Genomic DNA, 23,973 nt, shown 5'->3' with positions numbered 1-23,973 from the left:
ACTCTGTCTCCTCCCGAAACCTTCCCCTCCTTGCAGTGTTCTAGGCAATGCGCTGACCCAAAGGAGACCACCCTCTGATGCCAGCCCACTAGCGGATCGTGTAGCGCCAGCCAGCTCATCCCCAAAATGATGGGCGCTCCTCCCAGGATGGCCACATTAAACGCTATCTGTTCGGTGTGCCTTGCCACTCTCATTATCATCGGGACAGTCTGTTGGCTAACTTCTCCCCCCAACAGCTCTCTGCCGTCAATCGTAGTCACCTGCAAGGGGTTACTTAAAGGGATAGTCTGTATCTGGTGCTCAGCTGCAAACTCCTTACTCATGAAATTACAGGAGCTGCCTGAATCCAAAAGCGCCTTGACCTTTAGTGGGTGTCCGTTTGGCAGTTCTAGTAACACCTCTATCACTAAAGCGGGTCTGGGGGGTTCTGGCATGGGCACTTTCATTGCTCTTTGGCCTGGCTGCTGTGCCCCAACGGTGGCAGCCAGGCGTTGGCTTTTACTTGCTCCTTGCCTTCCTCTTCCTTTCCCCCAACAGCTCCTGCCATCCCTTGCCATTCCTTTCTTTGTGGGCAAACTCTGGCAAAGTGCCCTGGCTGTTGGCAGAGATAACATCTCTTGGCGCTCTTTCCCTCCTTTTTCCGCCCTTCACTGGGATTTGAAACTGCGCGCGCCCGCGCTGTTCCAACTTCCATCGGCTCTGCCGGCGGGAAAGGTGGCTCTGGAATGTCTGGAATGCGGAACTCCCTCCAACGGTCTCCTTTCCCTTCCCGCTTTTCCATAGCCCTCGCCTCCTGGCGCGCTCCTATGGCCAGCGCAGATTTGGTTAACTGGTCCATAGACTCCGCCCTGGGGCCCCGGGAAAGCTCATCTTTGACGGTTGAAGAAAGCCCCTCTTCGAAAAGCATTTGGATGGGCTCCGCCGATAGGTCCCACCCCAATTTGTGAATCAACATGGTAAATTCAGTCCAGTACTCACGGACAGATCTGCTTCCTTGCTGGCAAGCCATTAACTGCCTTCGCACCACCCCCTGCTCAATATCGCTGGAAAACATCAGGTCCATGGCACGAAAAAACTTCCTCGTGTCCTTTAAGATCTCATTATTCGCTGCCATCAGGGGTCTAACCCAATCTTTCGCCCCGGATTCGAGATGGCCAATCACATACGCCACTCGCGATTCCTCATCGGGGAAGTCATCAAACTGCAAGTTTAGAGCGTATTGCATCTCTGTTCTAAAGGCATGATAGTTCCTGGGATCCCCCCCGAATTTCTGCACCAATCCTGGCACCTTTCTGGCGAGCGGGGTGGTTTTCTCCTTTCCCTTTTCTGCATCCTGAGCCCTCCTCTCCTCAAGCCTCGCCGTTTGCAGCGCCAACTGGATCTCCAACGCCCTGTACCTTTCTTCCAGGCTTGGACCTCCTCCAGCTGCTCCTGCTTCCCCGGTTCCGGCTGGATTGCTCATGATGCTTCTCCCTGCACAAGCTGGCTTTCGGAGACTTTCGGATTGCTGTGATGGGACGATGAGCTGCTTGTGCGTAAAATGCAAGTCCCTCAGAGTTTGATCAGGCTTTCAAACCTCTGCCTGTGACGGAGCCCCTCCAGCATGGCTGCGTCAATCACTAGTAGTATCCGAAAGTGGCTGCTTTCGGAAACGTTTCCAACATAAAAGCTCCTTAACGGAAACACGTCGTCTGGCCTCTCGGCGTGACAGTTTCCGTCGAGGTGTGGGTGTCCCTATAGGAGGTCCTGAGACCTCCCCACTGGTTTCGCTTGAAGCGTCTCTGAGCCATCCCTCCGACTCACTTTCCCTTGGAGTTCTTGCTCGCCCTCTACTGATTCCCTCTTCCGCTGCTACTGCTCTCTCACCCTCAGTGAGCCTTTGCGCCTCCGGCGCTTTAGATGTCAGTTCCCTGACAACCACTTTATGAGGCAGCCTTTCCACCTTTTCCTTTCCTTTTTAACATGAAAGAAAGGCAAGCTTCTATACTCAGCAGCAGCAGCTGCCAGTTGCTTCTAAAATTGTTTCAGAATGGCACTGGGAACATTGCTAGATGATGGCAGAGTGTGGTTCCCAGCAATTTTGTATGAAAAGAAAGATGGAGGTCCATATGTGCATAAGGATTTATTATCACTGGTTTCAGAAGCCCTTGTTTCTGAATAATTGTCCTCAGCATTGCAGCCTAAGCTGCAGTGCTCTGTAATGCTCTGGTATTTGCTTCATTCTCTCTGCAAAAAAAGGTGTGCGGATTCTTTCTTTCTTCAGTTTAAACATTCTCTGTAGATTCCCACAAGTTTTATTGCATGAAGAGGTGCTCTTGCTTTCTTCTAAGACTGAATAGCATCTTTGTTCACTGACTTTCACCTTTATAGATCTGGTCAGCCTTTTGCAATGCATGGTCTCTGATCCTCTGTTCCCCCAACTGTTTGAATGCCCATTGTCTACTTTTTCAGAGCTGTTCAGATGAATGAAGTAAGAACTGTCAAGCACTTTTTATATTCAGCATACTATGGAAATTATTATTGTTGATAATCATCACCACTTTTTTTTCAGGTACAAAGAATCTTCCCTAAATTAGGGTGTTTCTAATCATGAAGGTTCTCATTCTTCACCAGACAACTACTTTTCAAGGCTCAAATAAGTTTGCCTTTCTTTCTTTCTTTCTTTCTTTCTTTCTTTCTTTCTTTCTTTCTTTCTTTCTTTCTGAAGACGGTTAAGAAACTTCAGCTGGTGCAGAATTTGGCAGCCAGGTTGTTCGCCTTTTGGCAAGATTGTTTGAGTGTATTATACAGTGGTGCCCTGCAAGACGAACGCCTCGCAAGACGAAAACCCGCTAGACGAAAGGGTTTTCCGTTTTGGAGGCGCTTCGCAAAACGAATTTCCCTATGGGGTTGCTTCGCAAGACGAAAAAAATCTTGCATCCCCCCGCGGGTTTTTTTCCACTTTCTTCGCCCTTTTCTTAAGCCGCTAAGCCGCTTATCAGCTGTTCCGCTGATAAGCCACTTAACAGCTGATCACTGGAAGCCGCTTGACAGCTGTAGCGCTAATCCGCTAAGCTGTCAATGGGCTTGCTTCGCAAGACGAAAAAACCGCTAGACGAAGAGAATCGCGGAACGAATTCTTTTCGTCTAGCGAGGCACCACTGTACCGATCCTGGCCCAATTGCACTGGCTGCCAATTAGTTTCTAGGCCCAATTCAAAGTGCTGGTTTTGATCTAAAAAACCTTAAAGGGCTGAGGACCAAAACACTCCAAGGGGCAACTCTCCACATATGAACCTACCCAGACCCTGAAATCATCATCTGAGGCCCTTCTTTGTGTGGCTCCTCCACAAAGGGTCCAGAGAGTGGCAACACATGAACAGGCTTTTTCTGCAGTGGCTGCCTTGTTGTGGAATGCACCTTCATAACATATCTTTAGGCTCCAGGCAAAAACATTTATGGTAACCAGGCCTTTGGCTGATTAACATTCTATGACCTTTTACATGTGTTTGTGGGAGGGGAGGTTATTGGTTTATTTTAATTTTATTATGTATTTTGGGTTCTCATTTTGTCTTTGTATGTTGTGAACTGCTCTGTGAACTTCAGATGAAGGGTACTAAATAACAACAACAACAACACTGTGCTTTTTCTTTCTGTCAGAATATCCGTGTGCGTTGTGTGACTGGAGCTGGGTTCTACATGCCATCAGGGAAGATCCAAGGCAACTTGGCTACACGCTTCCTGATGGTGGATGGTGAAAAAGTTCTTACTGGATCGTACAGGTCAGTTGCTAACTCAGGGTGGGCGTTCCTTTTACATATATGCATGTAACTTTCCCTCTGATAACTGGAACATGAAATGTGTCCTGATCCTTTTGCAACTTAGCTTAATAATTTGTTCCTAGTTTCACACATGAAGTCAGACCTTTGGTCCATCTTACCCAGAATTGTTCTCACGTTGCCTATGTTTCTAAGTAAAAATGCACAAGATTGGGAAGCATGAGGGCAAAGCGGGATGTAGAAGGAATAAGAAACACAGAACAAAGGCAGAAAGGAAGAGAAGTATGTGAGCAATATGAAGCAGGATTAAGAGGGGAAGAAGGGATATAAGAGAAAAGATGTACACAGAAATGACAAAAATGTTTGACTGTCACCTGTCTATCTTCCAAGTACATTCTCTGCTATGTATGTCTACAAATTAACAAATGCACTTGGATAATAAATATGCTTCCTGATTACTACGACATGTTTTCCTAGATGGTATGAGCTTAGATGCGAGAGGGTAACTGTTTCTGATTGCAGTGCTTTTAACAACAATATCTCTTGTTTGATAGTTTCACATGGACCTCATCCCACATAGACAGAAACATGGTCTTGTACTTGACCGGGCAGCATGTGGAGATGTTTGATATTGAATTCCGTGAACTCTATGCTATTTCGGAGGAGGTCAACCTCTACAAGGAGCTGAACCTTCCGTGCCCTTTCCGCCAAGGCGTCGGGAGAATGGGATTTTCCTCCTCTACAGTGGCCCGGAAGGCCATCAGCCCAAAGTATGGACTGGTAGTGGCAGTTCCCCCAGGTGAAATGATGCGCTGGGCGTCCCGCCAGAGGCACGAGTCACAAGGGACTCAAGAAGCACAGGAAGAAGAAAGTGAGTCCAATAGGCGACTACAAGCTTTTCTGAATGACCTTATCACGGTGGAGCAAGTGCTGCCAGATATTGAGCCTCCACTTGAGGACCTGAACAGAGGAAATCGGAGTCCTCAGAAACTATTTTCCCTATTAAAATCCAAATCCAAATCCAGGGAGTCCATCCGTGACCTCAGGAAAGATGATGTTGCCAATGGGGAAGCTGGTTCCAAACCAGTCAAGAGGTTTGGCAGTGGATTTTTCAGACGGGCCAAGCGGCCACCACCCTTCAATGCTGATGCCAGTTCTATTGCCAGTGATATTGCTGAAGACTTTGTGGTTGTGAAGACAGGAAAGGAAAGCCAGGCTAGCCCTCGCCCTGACAGTGTCCGTAGTAGTGGGGCTAATTCAGGTAAATAATCCTGGGGAAGACTATTTTTTGTTTTTACCAACAAAATAGTTACTCTTTTAGGATTTATTTTCCCAGAAAAGCTTGCCCTTCTCTATTCTGCTTTCAGATCCCCAAACTTCTATACTGGGTGATAGACCAGTCAGTGTATGGGCAGAGTAAAAGGAGGGCAGCTATATCAAGTATTAGTATAATCCTGAAGTCTGACGCTAACCTCATCTGATAGCTTTGTTTCTAGATGAGTTTAATTTAGGGGGCTAATGGGATAATTTCACATTTCTCTCTCTTTCATAAATTAGGTTCATAAATCAGGTATTTTGATTCCAAGAAGGAAGCAGATTGTCATTCTGTGTTGCGTGAGTGTAATGTAGGTTTATTAGCAAAACTGAGATGCCTCATGACACTTAACTTTATATGACTGGGAAGAGAGTTGCTGTGACAATCATGGAAGGTATTTGTATTCAAAATGCGCCCCTGGATGCACCAGCCGAGGCTTAAATAGACTCCTCTTATGTTGTTTGACTCTTTCATAAACCTTGATGCATTTAATCTGCTATCTTACACTGTTCAAGGGTGAAGGGTGAAATTCTGACGTCTTTGTTTTGTTAATAGCAAAATATTTTATCATGGGGTTGGGAATGAGACATGTCAGAGCAGACAGATCCACTCAGCATCTACCGTGTGTGTGTGTGTGTGTTTGTGTGTCTATGTATACACATGTGTCCCTATCCTCTGATGAACAGAACCCCAGTAGAACACACTTCCTTTCCCTGGAGCTCTCATTTGCAGTGTGGTTTGGAGAAGGAAACAAGTGTTAAAAAGAGACTCCAGGTGGTGTTTTTTTCTGCATTTTTCATAACCTCACATAAATGAGGCAGTATCCTGCCTGTCCCCTAAGCCCGCTGTGCATTCTAGAGGGGGAAATGCTAGCAACAACCATTAAAAGGGGCTCTTGTAATAAGCTAAGCCAGCATTTGTGGAATCTTTATATGAGGCCTTTTGGAATTCCCTTATAACAATTCTTTCTTGTTTATAATTACTGGCTACAGTATGGCTTGCAGTTGTTTAGTCTTCTTAACTTTGGGGGGAGGGAACTAACCTGTGGCCCTTCAGATGTTGATGGACTCCGGTTTCCATCCGCTCCAACCAATAAGGCCCAATGGTCAGAGATGGTGGAAGTTGCCGTGCAACAATTTGACTGATGGTCAGTTTTGTAGCTTTTAATGACCAAAGTCCTGTAGCTATTAACTACTTCCTCTAAAGCAGACATGGCTAACCCATGGGCAGCATCTGTCCCTCAAAACATTTTTGTGAGTCTCCAACAGCCCCCGCTCCACGTCATATGCCAGTTTGGGGATGGAACTGGTTAGTGAAGTTTAAACAACAGCCTTACTGTGTGTGCCAAGTTGATCAGGCTTGACCTGAATCACTCAGTTTGGGAATCTTTTTTTGCACAAGGAATGCAAGGATAACTGGAGCCTTCCCCACAATTTGGGTTTTCTGCAGCTTGCCTTTTGCTCCAATTCAGCTTTAAAATGTGCACCATGCTTGGAAAGCGCATAGGAAAAGTAAGTGTGGATAAAGCTCTAAAAGTAAGCTGTTTTGTAGTCATATATCTCGAGAAGCAAAAGTTCTGTCCCATAGAATCTAGAAATTTGATTGACTTTTGAAAACAACATTCTTCTCTGCAAAGATTCAGGTATGAATTGTCTCAGTAATGTTCTCTCGACATGCATGGGAACATCCTCCATTTGCGTGGGTACAAAAATTTCTCATAGTAAAATAGCAAAAGTCTGCTTTTTGCCACCTTGCATCACAGGCCCAACTTGATGGTCTTCATGCTTCCTGTTAGCAAAACCCATTCACACACAAACTTCATGCATGCCTGTGGTTTCCAAGCAACTACTAAAGCTTGTCTATTGTTCTTGAGAAGTAACTACAGCTTCAAGGCTGAATATCTTACAAAAGCTAAGCTTCAAACTAGGTTACAAACACAGCTTTGCTAATAATGAAAGGATAGCATTGAATTTGAGAGGTTTTACACATTTTAAAAAAGTATTATATGTAATAAAGAAAGAATATATCATAAGCATAAATGTCTCTAGCCAGCATTAACTTCCTAGGTTACCAAATACACAAGTTGGCCCCAGTGTGTCTGCTTGTTAGGGTTACCAAGTTACTAAAACCATGTTTCAAGATGCATTTTAATCATGACACTCCCAATGAGTCATTTGTTTTTTAAAAAATGAGTTTAAAATTATTGTTGACTCCAGGGGGGTCTCCTGCTGTGATGGCATGATGCCAGAAGGTTTTTTTTGTGGGGGCCCCATATCCCCCTGAAATTTCCATTAAAACTAAATAATAGTCTTTTAAAATTAAATAAAAGATTTGCTGCCTGCTTCCATATAGTCTCCACAGGTGCTGCTTTGTCGAATTTAATATAGAACAATGAATGGTGATGAAATGTTTTCAAATAATGTAGAATGGCTGATGGTAGTGCTTGGGAAGGCAGTTCTTGCCACGGCTGTTTTGACCCTTAGGGTTGACCCTGGGTCAGTGTGGCCCTCAGTCCAAAAAAGATTAGCTACCCCTGCTCTGAAGTTAAATCTGTTCACTGTCTAGCCTATCCTCTAACAGTGGCCGTGTAGGATGAAATAGAAGAAGCTGCAGAACCAGCACAAACTGTGGGAGAGGGGAGAGCTGTGCAGTAGTCAGAAGTTTCTATACACGCCCCCCCCCCCACATCTCACAATCTTTCCAGGCAAACGAGGCATAGTTACAGTTCAAGTACCCATTCCAGCCGCACTTGCCCTCCAAGCCTGAGCTTTCCTACTCCTGGATTAGAGACTTTGGTTTAGTATTTGTATTCTGCTTTTCCAACAACAAATGTTGAGCTCAAAGCAGCTCACAATAATCACAGCAGCATTTAAAAAACAGGCATTGCAATCAATAACACCGCAGTATATAAATAAAGCAAACAAAAAATTCATCAGAGCAATACAACTCAATAATTGGAATCCCAGAGTTGATACTGTATGTGAAGTTGTCTCAAAATACAGTATACACTAAGCCGAACAATTTCAGATACTTCAGTAGGAAGGAACCCACTTAAGGCTGTCGAAACTACTAATCACCACAGTTCAGAATTTGCTCCGCTTGCCTTTGCATAAATGTTTTATACTTGCAGCCAGTGCAAGAAAGCACTGTGTGTTTCACTGCCAAGGAAGTAATCTATGGCAGCCTGAGAGACCTATGGCATATAGCAAGCTATAGTGAGAAGCCAGCTACATGTCATGTATAAAACATTAAGCTGGCCACCAGACCTGGATGGTATTTGAGAAGATGGGAAATTGGGTAACAGGGCATAAGCTGTGCTAATTGGTACACTAATATTTCTAGGTATACAGGTACTGTCTTTTAACATTGAATGGTTATCACTCACAGTAACTAGAGTTTCCCCATTGGAATATGCATGGGGAGGTTCCCAGCTGTTGAGGAAAGGAAATAGGAAGATGAGGAAGTTCTGGTTGGATATCTTGAGGTTTCTGCCATTTTAGCTTGGAAGCGATGGTCAGAAGCACCTCCCCCACCCCCACTTTTTTTTTTTTACTGGAGTATAAATTGTAACACCGAAAGTTTATTTACATTTCAGCTTAATACATTTTGAGACCCTTCTTGGAGATGGGCGGTCTGTTTCTTTTGCGTTGAAATCTGCATAGCACAAGACATGCACATTGTGTTTTAATTCACAGCAGAGAAAAAAAACCATTTATCATTTGTAACATTTTATTAAAGTTGACCAGAGGGCATGCAGCAACCCCTAGTGATAAAACTAGAAAATAGCAGAGGCCCATATAGATATATAATCCAGAGTGAAGGTTATTAAAGCTTTCTGTATGTTGAAATTTTTCATTCTGTGTATGCAGTGAAAAAAGTTTTAGATTGCAGCAATTAGAGCACAAAAAGAACAGCTCAACTCAGGTGCCAAATGGGCAGGTTGATATAGTGTGCATGGAGGACCAGGACTGAATCTAAAGCTTAAGTTTTGAACGTGAATCAGTGTCCTGGTACCTATCAACTAGTAATTTTACAGTGGACTATTCAAGTAAATAATGTCTAAATATAAGTCACATGAACAAAGTGGTGCATGTGTGCACATGCAGTGCCTGGTGGAGAGCACTTCCTGGACAGGTTGCCTTTCTGCCTACTCACCCAGTTAGGGGATTCTCACTGGTATTGTCTGTGGCACACAGAGGGAGGGGGACTGGGGACTGCTTTTCCAGGGCACCAGCTAAAGAGGATGAAAACGGCGGTGGGAAAGCCAAGAGAGGCTACTTCCACCCTTAGCATCTGCTGCCTGAGGTGATTACCTCATTCTTCTTAACTACCCTTAATGTAGTTTGCAATTATCTAAATAATTTTACTTTGAACGAGATGCGTTTAAAAAAACGTTTTTGTTAATGTTGCTTCTAATAATCCTGAAAAAAGGAATTGGCCTTCTCAATGGCCTTCATTTGATAACTGTATATATAATATGATGCTTAAATACTGAAGTTCTGCTTTATTTACAAGAAGTGTTTCAAATGCATACAAGTCTATAAAAGTATTAGTAATTAAACATGGTGCCTTGATGGTATCTGCACCTCTTGTTAAAAACCTGAAAAGACCATATTTTGTGCCGTAACAAAATTTGTAAATTAATTGGGAATAAACAATCGAAATAGTTTGAAAAATGCCTTCACTGTGGAAACATTTCTGGAATATGTTTCCTGTGGCTGTGGGTGGGGATCATGAGCTGCAGAAGGCAAAAGGAAAACTGAGAAGGTATACCTGAATGTGTCGATTTTCTTTTTTAAAAGCACGCTTGAAATCTTTTAATTAGAAACATTTGGTTCATTTTGTTTTTCTGATACAGAAAGAATGAGACCAAGCTCCCCTTCAGGGGACAGAGCCAAACAGTCCAACTGTGTGGTGTCGTGATCTGAGGAAAACAGCGACGGGAAAACTGAGAACCCGAAGGGACAAGTGTGGCTGTGGAAAATACAGCTGTGGGCTGATTTCAAACCTACAGTCCCAAGTTCCTCACAATGGTCTGTATCAACACTCTACTGTCAAGGTCAGAGTTGGTACATCCATCTAAAGTGCTCATGCAGAGTAAAACACATGACATGGAAGATTCCTATGTGGAGAGGTAGCAGCATGAATTAAATAACAGTGATAAGTGGAGTTTGGAGTTTAAATCTGTGCTGACATACATGTAGGGGTGCTTTCTATTTCTATGTGTTGCTTCTTAAATTTGGTTACAGGCTTAAGAAGAACACGGTTATATTGTTGATAATTGTACTTCACTGCTGTTGATTTTGTGAGTCTGAAACACAAATCAGAGTTAAAAGGTAGAATCCAGAGAAGATGGTCAAAGCTGGGGATTTTGTATGTCTGAGGCAGCGTTCCTCAAACATCTGAACATCTCCAATCATCTACACACCTTTAACATTTACTAGATCTTCTGCACCTTCCATAACCTTTTCTGTAATCCTAATGTATGGATAGCCACCATGTGGCAGTGATAAAGACAAGAAGGGGCTGTGGAATTGCTAGAGAAGGTCTGGTGGGCTCATGCTCCCGGCTGTGGCACAGAGTTGGGCCTATGCTCCTGCTTCCTTCTTCTGAGCTACACAACTCCCTACCTGGACTCAAAACAGTTATGCTAAGGACCTGGGAGCTGCATGTAAATTGTACAGTGGCACTAGTTCAGAACCTCAGGTTCATGGCCCATATGCAACCCTTCAGGCCTCTCCATCTGGGCCAGACCCCTTCACCAGCCACACCCCCTGCCAGACCTGCTTTGCCCCCTCCTTCAGTGTTTTTGTCTGGTTGGAATGATGTGTCCCTGAAGCCTGCTGTAACAAACATAAAATTAACATTTTTTGCTGAGCCCACCAGTGACATGTGGCCTCTGGAAAGTTGCCCAGGAGGTACCGTGTCCCCCTGCCCATCACTAATCTAATGGGACTTGCACACTTACAAAAATGCACTAAATTATATGTGCTGCCCCCACTTCCTCTGATGACTCCTGATTTCCATTGGGGGGGGTGGCCTAAGGATTTCTGTACATGTTTGTTTCTCCTCTTCAGAAATCTATTAAGGTTGCTCTAGGCAATGAAGAAAGAGTCAGTGAAATTGATATCCAATTCCTCTTCATTCCATATAGAGCTTGACATTTAAACAAATTTTATGCCCTATAATGGTTTTTTGGATGAAAGCATGGGTCATAATACCAGATGGTGCTTATTAAGGTGTGCAGGTGAGATTCTACATGGTCTCTATTAAAAAAACACAACTTAAAAGATGCACTAATAAGAGTAGCAGGTGGAAAAACAATGCAAGATTGGTATAAATGAAATCATTTAATCTTCCCTTGCATCTCATTACTTTTGTCCAGATTTATAACAACAAATGATTAAAAGTACCTAATTCAGTTCCTTATTCCAGCACTTTAAAAGTCAAGGTTGTCAGTGCAGAGTCACACTACTTTATACAAGCCCAGTGGATTAATTCAATATATGGACATTTGTTTTCCAGACAGCTGCCCTATAGTCAGTCTATGGCTTTATGCTGCCTTAAACAGTAGCTTTCAGGCCCTACCAGAGGCTGTCTGCCTTTTTGTATCCAGCCTGTCTGTTACAGAATACTAATCAGCAGAGAGTGAGGTGCAGAGTTTGCCTTGTTTAACACACATGCTAGCTCTGTTTGAGAATGTTCAGTAAGAAATACATCCAAGAGAAAATGTCACACACACTGTGCTTTCGAATTGCCTGCTGTGTCAGCTTTTATAGCAAGGGGTCTTCCAGAAATTGGATTACGTTTGGATGGCTGAGGGGTTGCGGGTAGGGGAGCTCATGCCTAGCCAACCATCTATTTATTAGTGCTATTTAACATTGATTTAATGGTATGCGGGGCATGTGCTATACTCTGCCTGGAAGCTGTTCATTACAGCGATTTCCCTTCTTCTGTACACATGGCTAGTTAAACTGGATTCCATGGAGATGAACAGTGTATTAAAACCGCAATGGTATTCACCCACTTCTCCATCTATATTCAGATGGCCAACTTTCAGCCAGACGTGGTATATGCACGCAGTATATTTAACTTCCAAGTGGGATGATTGTACTTCAAAAATATATCAATGCAACCATTGTTGTAATAGTCACAGCCTCTGCCTTCACTCTGCTGAACATAAGCAGTTCACTTGTGTCAAAACTGCCTTGAATCCCTTGAAAAAGGTAGTCTGTTTTGATTTGGAGTAGCTCCAATTGAAAAATATGTACTTATTAAAACATCCGGGCAAATTTATATTTAAAAGGTAATTTATTTTTAAAAACTAATTCTATATTTTAATTCCATGTGCACTTGTAAGTTTTTACAGGGCTCAATCATGCGTTCCAAAAACTATAAATCCAAGTAAGTTTTGGTTTTGGTTTTGTTTTTAGAACAAGTCCCATGAATTGTTCCCATTATCCCCAGGTACTTTTTTTTGTGGCTCTTGTATTTGTTCATGATCTTAAAAAGCCACTTGATTTCAAAAATGTTTCATGATTGTGCATATGTATTTTTAAATGTGATACTTTTGTTGTTGTTGAAATGCAGAAACCACAAAATGAAATGAAACTAAATCTTGAACATCATGTTTTTCTACAGCCACAGATAATTTGAAGGGACGGACTGATGTGTCTGAATGTTTTAACATCCAGATGAAATTAAAATTGATGTGGTACTGGAATTGTACTTTAGAATGATAGTAATACCCATTGCATTGCAATGCAATTCAAAATATGCTTAGGTGCATACAGATGTGCATGCAAACAAGGCCTGAATTGTTTCTATTTGACTGCTGAAGCCCCGTTTCCCCTATTTGATAGATGTATCAGTCAGCAAATCAATTTCAGATCTAATACTCCAGCGTTAGTCAACCCAGGGCCCTTCAAATGTTGGATTCCCCTCCCAGCATCACTGATGATTAGACATGTTGACTGGAGCTGGTGGGAGTTGGAATCCAACATCAACTGTGAACCACCCTGAGATCTTATGATGAAGGGTGGTATATAAATCTAATAAACCATCTGGATGGCACTACATAGCTACTGCTTCAATAGTCAGATCTTGGTTCCCATGTTAAAATGTACATTTTTAAACTTTGAAATTGCTGCATGTACATGAGCATGCGTACATTCATTCACCCCATGAGCAATGTGTGTGTAAACATTGGCAAATTGTTTTGGGGGAGGGGGAGATAAGTTAGTGATGGTACCTGTTTAGGGCCAATTAGTACTGTGCTTTTGCTGCAAACGCTAATGGTTTCCTCTGAACTTGACCCAGAAGATAAATTAGTATATTTTAATAAAAACATGAGTGTGTTTTGATGATGGGTTTGCCACTCAGATTATGTTCATATGTGCACACCCTTCTTTATGGAAAGCTTCAACTGCAATTAAATTATCTGACAATCAGATCTACACAAGGGGTTTGCACATTGACAGTGGTATTGGGAACAGAACTTTCACGAGGAAGATGTACAAGCACATATTGCACAAAAAAACCCAATGCTACACAAATTGCATTTTGGGATCTGTACAGATAACCATTTCAGAACACATTCTACCAGAGATGTGTAGCAAAGTTCTCCTTAACACTAAGTCAACTAAACTATGCCTGGGGTGAACAAAGTAGCCTGTCATCAGGTATTCTAGTCTAGGGTGGTTTAGTTGGGTCACTCTGCCTGAGGCATAACACCCACCATGAACTTTTGGGAAGGGATTGTGGCATGGTGTTGGGCTTTGCACCCAGAAGGTCTCAATTTCATTCCCTGGCATCACCAGTTAAAAGGATCTTCGGTAGCAAGTGATGAGATAGACCGCTGCCTGAGAAATTGTGGAGGTGCTGTCAGTCAGAGTGGACAATACTTGGCTAGAGGAACAAATAGTGTGACTTCATGGAGCAATTTTCTCTTGTGTGAGAGAGAGGGAAGGAGGGTCTGGCTGACTTGGTGAGAGCACAGAACATCTACTTACTGAAGTTTTTAATGACGTCTCAAGCTGATCTATATTATGCTAGCAAGCAGACCTGGTCATTGCTGAGGCTTTGATATATGCAGGTTATAAATCTACACGTAATAATACGCACCTAAGTTCCATTTAGGTTGGTGTGATTTAAGAGGGCATAAAAGAGATCAAGATTTCAGTCTGAGTTTGCAATTAATTGATGATCATCTTATAAACATTTTAGGACCCATTCGTTCTAGTCTCTCCCTGAAATCTGGTAGCATAGTGGAACCGAATTGGCCTAACTCACCCTTGTGAATGTTATGCAAATGATGTTTAGTGATTTTATTTGTGCAGTATACTTCTGTAGCTTATGCTGAAAGTGTTGTGTATATTTGGAATTTATTTCATTACATTGCACAGGATTGAAGATAAGTGGATCTGGTCATAACTCTAAAATAATGTCTTTGAAAATTCACCACTTTTCTTCAGTCCCTTGAAACTTTCTGTTTCTCCATTATGAACAGATTTTGATTAAAAACTGATCTCAGGAGTTTATTAGAAGATTCATCTCATAGCCTGTCGACTTATTGTATACCCATCTTCTGAGTAATTTTCATCAATATTTTTAAAGGTCTTCAATACTTCCTAGTTATCCAGAAATTATTTGCTGCATATTTCCCATTAAGGCTAGGCTTAAAAGGAAATCTTTCAGCTGACTTTCAGCTATTTAATTTAACCCTGTGCTCACATATAAAATTACTGAGTGCTTCCCTGATTATAAAACCTCTTGGTCCACTTCATATACAACATGAAAAAAGAATATGGATTATCAGCTGCCTTTCTATGGGGGGGGGGGGAATACTAGTGCAGCCAATACCTATTGAGGGACACTTCTAAATAATTGGATATACACATAGGTGGATCAATAGTTTGGCGGTATAAAGCAGATTTGTAGGTTAATTTTTGAGGTGCAGTGTGGTCTGTTATGAATGCACAGACCTGCACACTTTGGTTACAAGCCTCAGTAAAATAGTTGCGCTGCAGCCTAGGTTCACCTTTTTCTTACACTGAGATTCTCCACATGAAGGGAAAATGTCATGTGGAAAGAGGACTGTACACTAGAGCAATTCCAACAGTGCAGATTTAACATGAAAATATGTTTTATTAGTCCTCCCCCACTTCAGAATCTGCTCTTGAGTGCCTTAATCTTGAACCTCTTCCTAGAATGGAACTTTAGTGGATCTTGAAATTGGTTTCTCTGTGCCTAAGCTACGGCATTTAATCTCAGATCTTATTACACAGTGTTTAGCTTTTTAACATTCCTTTCTACACTTTATGGGTTTTGTTTAACTTTCGCGACACTTGCTCTCTTATGCCCTAGTAGTCTTTAATACCAATTTTCTGCTTTGACAGCATCAGCTGAAACTTTTTCTGCTCGTGTTGAAAGCTTGGATTTACTTTTGACTTTCTAGTGTGAAGTTCAGATCTTTGGAGCATGTAGAAACTTATTGACACATTAAAATGGTGCTGGCAGCTTCCGTGAGACCAGGGATGGGCAACGGTGGTGGTGATGGAAATAATTATGATTTATTTTGGCCAGTGCCGTTTATCATGTGTCAGCACTTGAGAAATAATGTGGCAATGGATGTATGGGGCATCTCCCTTGCTAGCAAAGTACGCGAAAGGAAAACGTAAGCCTCAGGGTACATCAGGTCTGCACAGAACACTTGTGGTGCTTCTTGCTGTGGGACTGTAGCACCAGGTTGGAGGCATGAAAAACAAGCATGCTATGGCACAAGCAAGCCCTCTGCCTGCACCATAGGTCAGATCATGACAACTTCACATCCTCTGCTGGCTCTGGAAGCACTTTTCTGCAGTGCAAATAAGTGTGTATGTGGTGGTAGAGGAGCATTCCAGGCTTGAAACTTTGATATTTGTGAAGGTCTGGTGTACATGACTCCTCAAAAGAAGCCCACCATGATCCAGCATGTTGCATTCCCAGCATTAATTCATTGAGTTGTGGCTTTTGCTCAGGGAAACTTTATTTGAAGTGCCATTGGATAACAATCCCACTTATATCCTTCCTTGGTGGAATAGACTGAGCACATTGCAAAGCAGCAATGTTGTTGACTTTCCATGGGATAAGGAAGGGATCTGTAGTTCTTTAACCTCTTTCCCTTTTTTGGGCTCGCAGTGCCTGAGTTGATCATGCCTTGTAGCTATATGGACTAGAATAGTCTACACTGGCTGTTGCTGGCAACAGCAGACCCAGGTTTGGTGGGCAGCCTTTTGACAATATGCCATATTGTTGCGCGTAAACATACTTGTTTGGTGTGTACATGTGCCTTACTGTCATAACAAATGCATTTTATACAACAAATAAATTCAAAACTGTTTTAAGTAGCCTTGTGTTTATTGGCATGGTGTCATCTAACTGAATGTGATCAATTCTCTCTCTCTAGTTTTGTAATGAATTACGGGCGAACATGTGGGGCCCCTCTGGAAAGATAGGTATTTTGGTGAGCGATACACAGCTCTGCTTACAAAGAAATCAAGAAAGGGCATCAGCCCTCGAGGGAAACTCTTGAGAGGCCAGGCAGCGGCAGGGGATTAGCAGCTGATTAAACTGACTAAAGTCAAGTATCCATACTTCATTATACATAATACTAATTGACACGGCATATTTCTATGAAAGAAAAAAACAAAACCAAAGTAATTATATAACTACTACATATGTCAGGATTATTGTATATTATAACTTAATAAGATTTTTGAGTTTGGGAAGGGGCCTCAAGATTGTGGGCCCTCATGCACCACACCCCATATGACTGCCATTGTGGACAATAGTAAGGCTGCTCTGCATTGACTTTTATTTTTTACAATCAACCTTTAATCACAAGGAAAACAAAACTAACTAAGATACAGGGGGAGATAATAAAGGGAATTTCACATTACTAAGGAAGTACATACAGTATTATAGAAAGGTGCCCTTACTACTTGTTTAGCCTGCCTTAATTGCCAGGATCATTTTTAGCGCTGTTTTATCTTCCTGCTTTTCAGAGAAGAGGATGTAAAATGAGAGTGCAACATAGAGGTTATTTAAAATAAAATAAATGGGCATTGAAGACCACCACCCTCTCTAGGGAAGTAATCTGCACACGCCCAAAGGCATTCATTATTGGTATTAGTATTTAGATCTATCTTATCCAAAGATCTCCAGGCAAAATAAAACAATTTTTACAGCACTGGGACCTGCCTGAAATTGTCCTAGGCACAGGGGTCAGCAAACTTTTTCACCAGAGGGCCGGTCCACTGTCCCTCAGACCTTGGGGGGGGGGCGGACTATATTTCTTTTGTGGGGGAATGAATGAATTCCTATGCCCCACAAATAACCTCATGTAAACACACCAAGCAGGGCCCACAAATAACCCAGAGATGCATTTTAAATAAAAGGACACATTCTACTCATGTAAAAACACGCTGATTCCCAGACCGTCTGCGGACCAGATTTAGAAGGCGAGTGGGCCGCATCCGGCCCACGGGCCTTAGGTTGCCTACCCATGTCCTACGGCTACCATCAAAAAGGATAGGCAAGCTTTTTGGGGGGGGGGGGAGACTTATTTGAGGCTTTCTACATGAATAGAGATTTTTATCTTCATGGAGGGTATATATACTTTCCTATATGTTTGACAAGAAAATTGCCCAGTCTTCAAAAAATATTGGCTTAGCTGTTAAAATATTTGACACGCTCTTGAATTCAAGAGAAACAAGCACTTTGTTATCTCCAACCTGCCAGGAACTCTCTCCCATCTGCCAACAATACTTGCACTGAGCACTTGCAATTGAAAGGCAGAGGTTGGGCGGGGGGGGGAGCAAGTCTTAAAATGTGATCACTCTTAGCTGTCTTGCTAAGTATACTGCGTTTGTACAGAAAGATCAGTTCTGGTTCAGCATGGACATTGCTGACATTGTACTGCTGCTTGAAAGAATGGGAAGATGGCTCTGCCTTAGTGCGCTGAGGGATAACTGCAACAATCATAGGAGAGGGGAAAGCATGGAGGTCATCTTGTCCATTACTTTTCCCCAGTGCCATTATTCTCCTCAGTACATTTTCTGCCAATCTGTAAATGATTCAACCATTTGTATTTCTCAGAAGTCTATTCCCCGCTCTCTTGCCCTGTCAGAAAGTTAGAAATAACATTGACTGAATTACTCAGTATGTAGAAGCCCTGATAGCTGAAGCAGTGAAAGAAAATGACTTGTTTCCCTCCTTCAGCTTACCAAAGTGTCTGCTTTTTATGCCTTCAAGATAGGAGCATACTAATAAATGCAGAGCAAGGGAAATGAATCCAAGCTAAGGAGCACTTAAACAAATCACAGGATTTCTAGGAAGAAAGGCTGGATGTTTTTTTTCTGGACTTTTCCAAACTTTAAATGGTGAAGTTTGGCCAAAATATATTCTTGCTTTCTATTTTTAAATGGACTTAAATAAAGTTCTTGAATAAAGATAACATGCAGTTGCATACATGGGAGCATATTTTCTCTCTCGTACAAAAGCTACATGCATTTTCTTGTTGCAGGGGCCATAACTTGGAACAGGGCTCAAATTTGTATATAAATAACATTCTCTGATAGGGAAGCATCTCTTCCCCTGCATTCTTATCGCTGATGTTTAGGAACTCTATAGCATAGTTAATTAGTAGTGAGATGAATTTATTTATTTAGAGTATTAATATCCCACCCTTCAATTAATTCTTCTGAGATAGGGGGCAGAGGAGGGGTTAGCTCCACAAGGAAAGATCCATAGGTGGGTCTGAGACCTCAACCCATGCCAATTTATCCTAAGAGCCACTGGCATGAAGATATTCCCCCATTTCATTGCCCCTTCTTTTTGTCTTTCAGCAGTCTTTGAATCCTTCAGCCATTACAGCTTGTGGTATGAGAATGGTTTTTCTGTCTTTCCCAAAGCATGGAATTTAAAGACATGCCACTGTGTGGATGATGCCAGTTTATGGATGTATTACTTGTATGTCTAGCCAACTTTTCACCAAAAGGTCCCAGGGAGAGTTATAAAAAATAACACAATTAAAAAGCAAATACAAACTACATTAAAATAACAACACACACACACACACACCCCAACAGTAGCGGAAACCTCCTTGTTCCCTCTGAATCGGAAGAGGTCGCTGAGGTGCTAGACCAGTGTTTGCAGGCAGTGGTGGGCTGGATGTGAGACAAGAAACTGAAACTGAATCCTGAAAAGAGGTGGGAAACTGAAACATCATCCTTTAATTGTGGACTTTGTTTGACTTGTGTCCATTTATTATTCTTTTGTACAGAATTACTTGTTTGTCTTATGTAGACAGAAGAATGGCATTGTTGAAAGGTGCTGTAAGAAATTGTTTTTAAAATATTAAGTGGTTTAGAAAATGGCTGTTCAAAATCTTAAATGGTTTTTAAATGTTAGTAAATAAATAAAATGAGCACACTGAACAGACTCACGGTGCAGTCTTGGACTTGTCTACTTATTGGTAATCTCCAGTGAATTCAGTAGTAATTACTTGCCTAGTGAAACAACTATCTACTAGTATAATAGTGACACACAGTGGCTAAAGGAGGCAATGCATTTTCTTCACCTTTAACTACAAGTAACAGCAAATAGGATGCGGATGGCGCTGTGGGTTAAAAACCACTGTGCCACTTGGGCTTGCGATAGTCATGCTGGCCACATGACCTGGAAAAACTGTCTGCGGAAGCGGACAAACGGCGGCTTCCTCAGCCTTTAAAGCAAGATGAGTGCCGCAACCCCAGAGTCATTCGCGACTGGACTTAATTGTCAGGGGTCCCTTTAACAGCAAAGTTAATGAAACAACATTGGGAGTGGGGACATGTTCAGACTTACGTAGGTAATTAAGAATACATCTTTCCACAATAGTTACTTGATTTCTGATTTAAACTTTAAATACGCTTTCAGGGGCGGACTTTGGTCTTTCAAATTTTAGTGGCGCCCTGTGCAAAGCCAAAATTTGTCATGCCCCTCACCTTCTATTCTCCTCAAATCACTATATCACAAATGTGACACCCTACAGCACCCCTAAGCTTGGCACCTAGTGTGGCAGAACCTATTGGCTGCCCTAAATCTGCTGGAGGACTCCCAAGGAGAGGAGAGAGAAGAGGAAGCTGTGGGAACACAGGGAGGAGTGAGGGGCTGCCAGCTCTGCAGGCAAGGGGTAACATATGGTAACTGGGCTTCTGAGGCTTGGGGTGCGTTTTTCCACAGGGAGGGCTGTAGAATGTGGTGGTCAAGGGAGCCATGGACTCAAAAAGGTTGAAAACCTCTGCCCTAACGCTTTTCTTTTCTCAGAGCTTTTTTCTTACATACTAGAGCCAAGCTGATGAGTCCAGCCTAATTTTTCCTGCCACTGTGAATCTCTCACCCTCAGAACTCTCTCCAGTCCCCACCTCTCTCTCTCTCTCTCTCTCACACACACACACACACACGCACACACACACACACACACACACACACTCCCCAGATCTAACTCCGCACCGGCCCTGCTTCACATAAGTGCTTTTGCCTGCCTGGACTATGTCCTTCAACTCTGATAATGCTCCTTGCTTGTCTGTCTGGAGGATAGGAGAGGTGTGTGTGTAGACATTAGTCTACTGTAAGAAGGTAAACAGTGCATTCATTGCTCTGCCCACTTTTGCCTCTAGCCTCTCCTACCATGGGTATATGCTGCTGTGAATGTTGCCCAGAAGGGGATGCAGCACAATCCACATCCCCAAACCATAACACCGGGGGGGGGGTAGGGTGGTCCACCCTTGAACAACTCCACCAGCTTTTGCTCACAGAGCTTCCTGTTCTGCCCGCTGAAAGTGTGTGTGGAGAGAAGTATCACCTGTGGAACTGCCCCTTGCAGTATTATTATTATTTATTAAATGATTTGGTGATGAGCTTGCTTGCTTGCTTTCTTTCTTTCTTTCTTTCTTTCTTTCTTTCTTTCTTTCTTTCTTGGGACAAAAATACATTTGGAATGAACAGTAAAATGCTCCTAAGCATAGGGTTGGTGGAATATACAGTACAAATACTGTAATGTATAAGGTACAACATTTATTACAAAATTGTGAAGGGGGAAAATAACTATGACACATAATATAATAATAATAATAATAATAATAATAATAATAATAATAATAATAATAATTTATTATTTGTACCCTGCCTACCTGGCTGGGTTTCCCCAGCCACTCTGGGCAGCTTCCAACAAAGATTAAAAATACATTAAAATGTCACACATTAAAAACTTCTCTGAACAGGGCTGCCTTCAGATGTCTTCTAAATGTCAGGTAGTTGTTTATCTCTTTGACATCTGATGGGAGGGCGTTCCACAGGGCGGGTGCCACCACCGAGAAGGCCCTCTGCCTGGTTCCCTATAACATGGCTTCTTGCAGTGAAGGAACTGCCAGAAGGCCCTCGGCACTGGACCTCAATGTTCGGGCAGAATGGTGGTGGTGGAGACGCTCCTTCAGGTATACTGGGCCGAGGCCGTAATATTAAAATGTATGCATAATTGTTTATTAAAAACATGGATATAAATAAATATATATAACCAAGGACTTTTTACAGCATCGGTAGGTAAACTAAGACCTGGGGACTGGATCCGGCCCAATCGCCTTCTACATCTGGCCCACGGACGGTCCGGGAATCAGCGTGTTTTTACGTGAGTAGAATGTGTCCCTTTATTTAAAATGCATTTCTGGGTTATTTGTGGCGCATAAAAATTTGTTCATTTCCCCCCCAAAAAATATAATCCGGCCCCCTTCAAGGTCTGAGGGACAGTGGACCGGCCCCCTGCTGAAAAAGTTTGCTGGCCCGTTTTACAGCATGTTAGATACAAATTGGCTAATGTCTGCCACCAACAATGAAAAGGAAAATGTCACTGGTATTTAACAGGTCCTTTAGCAGAGCGAATGAATGATACATTAATGTGTGCCAATATGTTCAATAGGACCTCAAAAGGGAAAAGGAAGCTCCAGTTCTACTGGTATCTAGTAATTACCCTGTGTTTTGTTTATTCTTCTCCAGGTGTTCGTTATGACAATTCAGCTGGCATCCCCTGAGTGCCCTATGCATGCTTTCAAACATTTCTTTATTCCAGAAATATATTTGAATAAATCTGAAGCCCCATAGCCCCCTCTAAGTGAACTTCATTCAATTTTAGGGCAGGAGGGATGCTATACAATAATCAAGAGGACCTCTTTTTCTTCTCTTTTTTTGCCATGGTAGTACCATGCAGCACTGGAGCTGTGATGTTTAGATCAGGGGTGGGCAGAATATAGATCTGGGTTGAGTTTTTAGAAGTTTGGGTGATTTTCGGAAGATTGGCAAGGATTTTTGAATCCCAGTGGTTTAATAATAAAAGCAAGAAATGACACGCACCCTCCTTTAATAACACTGCTAAAGTGAAGAACGCATGGGGGTAACCATGGATAGATGTTAATGTGGCAGCACTTGAAGCTCCATTCACTTCTGATATTTAAAAAGATATTCATGGGAATAATTCTAATTTATGAGTTTAGCCTCTGCTTGGCAGAACTTGGGGGTTCTAGTAAAACAAGCACACACATGAAGTAGATCCTGCAAATCTGAAGTCTGCTCACCCAAATTAAATTGTGAGCCCACTGGGAAGAGAAATTGTTATTGTAAGGAGCCACTGGCCATGGGTGGGGGTTGCCCCCACAACCACAATGCCCAGCTTTTTAAAGAGGAAGTTTCTTGCATTTGGAGCACTTGACATATGAACAAAACATACATGCACTATTCTATTCTCAGAGAAAATCGCATGCTTCTTTTCAGTGCTTTACTGCCCTTTCAGGAAAAAAAAACCCAACTTTATGGCAGCACTCCTGCCTGTTGTCTTGTTCTTAGTAAAGTGTCACATACTTTGATTGTTAATAAAATAATAATATACAAGCAAGTGTGTAGTCGTTTGTGTGTCAAACTAAGACTGGAGTGATTTATTGACAGTCATTAGCCGAACTTTCCTCCCAGGTTGCTACCAGGATAAAAAAAAATGAGGGAAGAACCACACGTGGCCTTCACCTCACTTGAGGAAAGGCAGGATAAAAATGTAGTTAATAAACCAGGCCAGTTATGGACACTGAGGTGTGATTGATCCTATATTTGGCCGGTTTATGTAAAACCACATTAGAGTTGTTTAGTGACTGAGTGGTCTATAAATGCTGAATAAATACCGTAAATTAAAAATTAAAATATCACGAGGAATTTTACTTCCTCTCCCATCATTGTTCAGCATTCTTAATTGTTGTTAATGCAGGTTATGTGCTAGTTTGGCAGGACTAAGTACTGCACTAAGTGAGGCTGTCCTATGGAGAGGGTGACTGGCACGTAGCTAGTCATCCCCGTGCCAAGGGAGAGCTCCACGGCTGGATACGGGGATTGAAAGAACCAAGCGGACTGAGGCGCCTCACAGATCCGCAGAAAGGCAGCGCGTCACCGCCACCCAAATGGACGCCGGCTGTCACCGTCACGTGGAGGCAGCCCAGGGCCACGTGCGAACACCAGCCTCAAGGACTCACGTGGTACTCCAACTGCGCACAGCGCGGGGCACTGCGGCTGCGCAAACCTGGCTTGTTATTACAGTATTTGCCTCTACCCCCCTCCCTAATTCATAAGAAGGCGGGGCTGTTCTTGGCAATCTGAGGGACCGTGGCATATTACCCAATCGCATGTCGCCTTCTGAGAAATTAGCCCCACCCCCGTCAAATTGGTCACCTAGGCGACCAATGACGTTTCCAGTCTTGAGGCCAGAGAGGTACGCGACTCGGCTGTACCGAAGGCTTCGAGATCTGCGATTAGCCGGTTTAAGGTTGATTGACATCTTCAGGAGCGA

The 23,973-nt window shown here is 42.6% G+C and overlaps 1 protein-coding gene across 1 annotated transcript in view; it reads left to right on the top strand.

The window, feature by feature from the left end:
* FAM83F (family with sequence similarity 83 member F) overlaps positions 1 to 16,456 on the top strand; it is a 33,041-nt gene extending 16,585 nt beyond the window's left edge. Inside the window, exons 3-5 of the mRNA XM_081928316.1 lie at positions 3,639 to 3,760; positions 4,312 to 5,018; positions 9,931 to 16,456. Coding sequence (XP_081784442.1) covers positions 3,639 to 3,760; positions 4,312 to 5,018; positions 9,931 to 9,995 — 894 coding nt within the window. The 3' untranslated portion in view covers positions 9,996 to 16,456. The remainder of the gene's footprint in view (positions 1 to 3,638; positions 3,761 to 4,311; positions 5,019 to 9,930) is intronic.
* Positions 16,457 to 23,973: the final 7,517 nt, after the last annotated feature.

This window comes from Podarcis melisellensis, assembly GCF_964234715.1.
Source record: "Podarcis melisellensis genome assembly, chromosome: 10".
In the NCBI taxonomy this organism is placed as follows: Eukaryota; Metazoa; Chordata; class Lepidosauria; order Squamata; family Lacertidae; genus Podarcis; species Podarcis melisellensis.
Note: the sequence above shows the minus strand (reverse complement) of the source record. Positions and strands in the feature narration are given on the sequence as shown.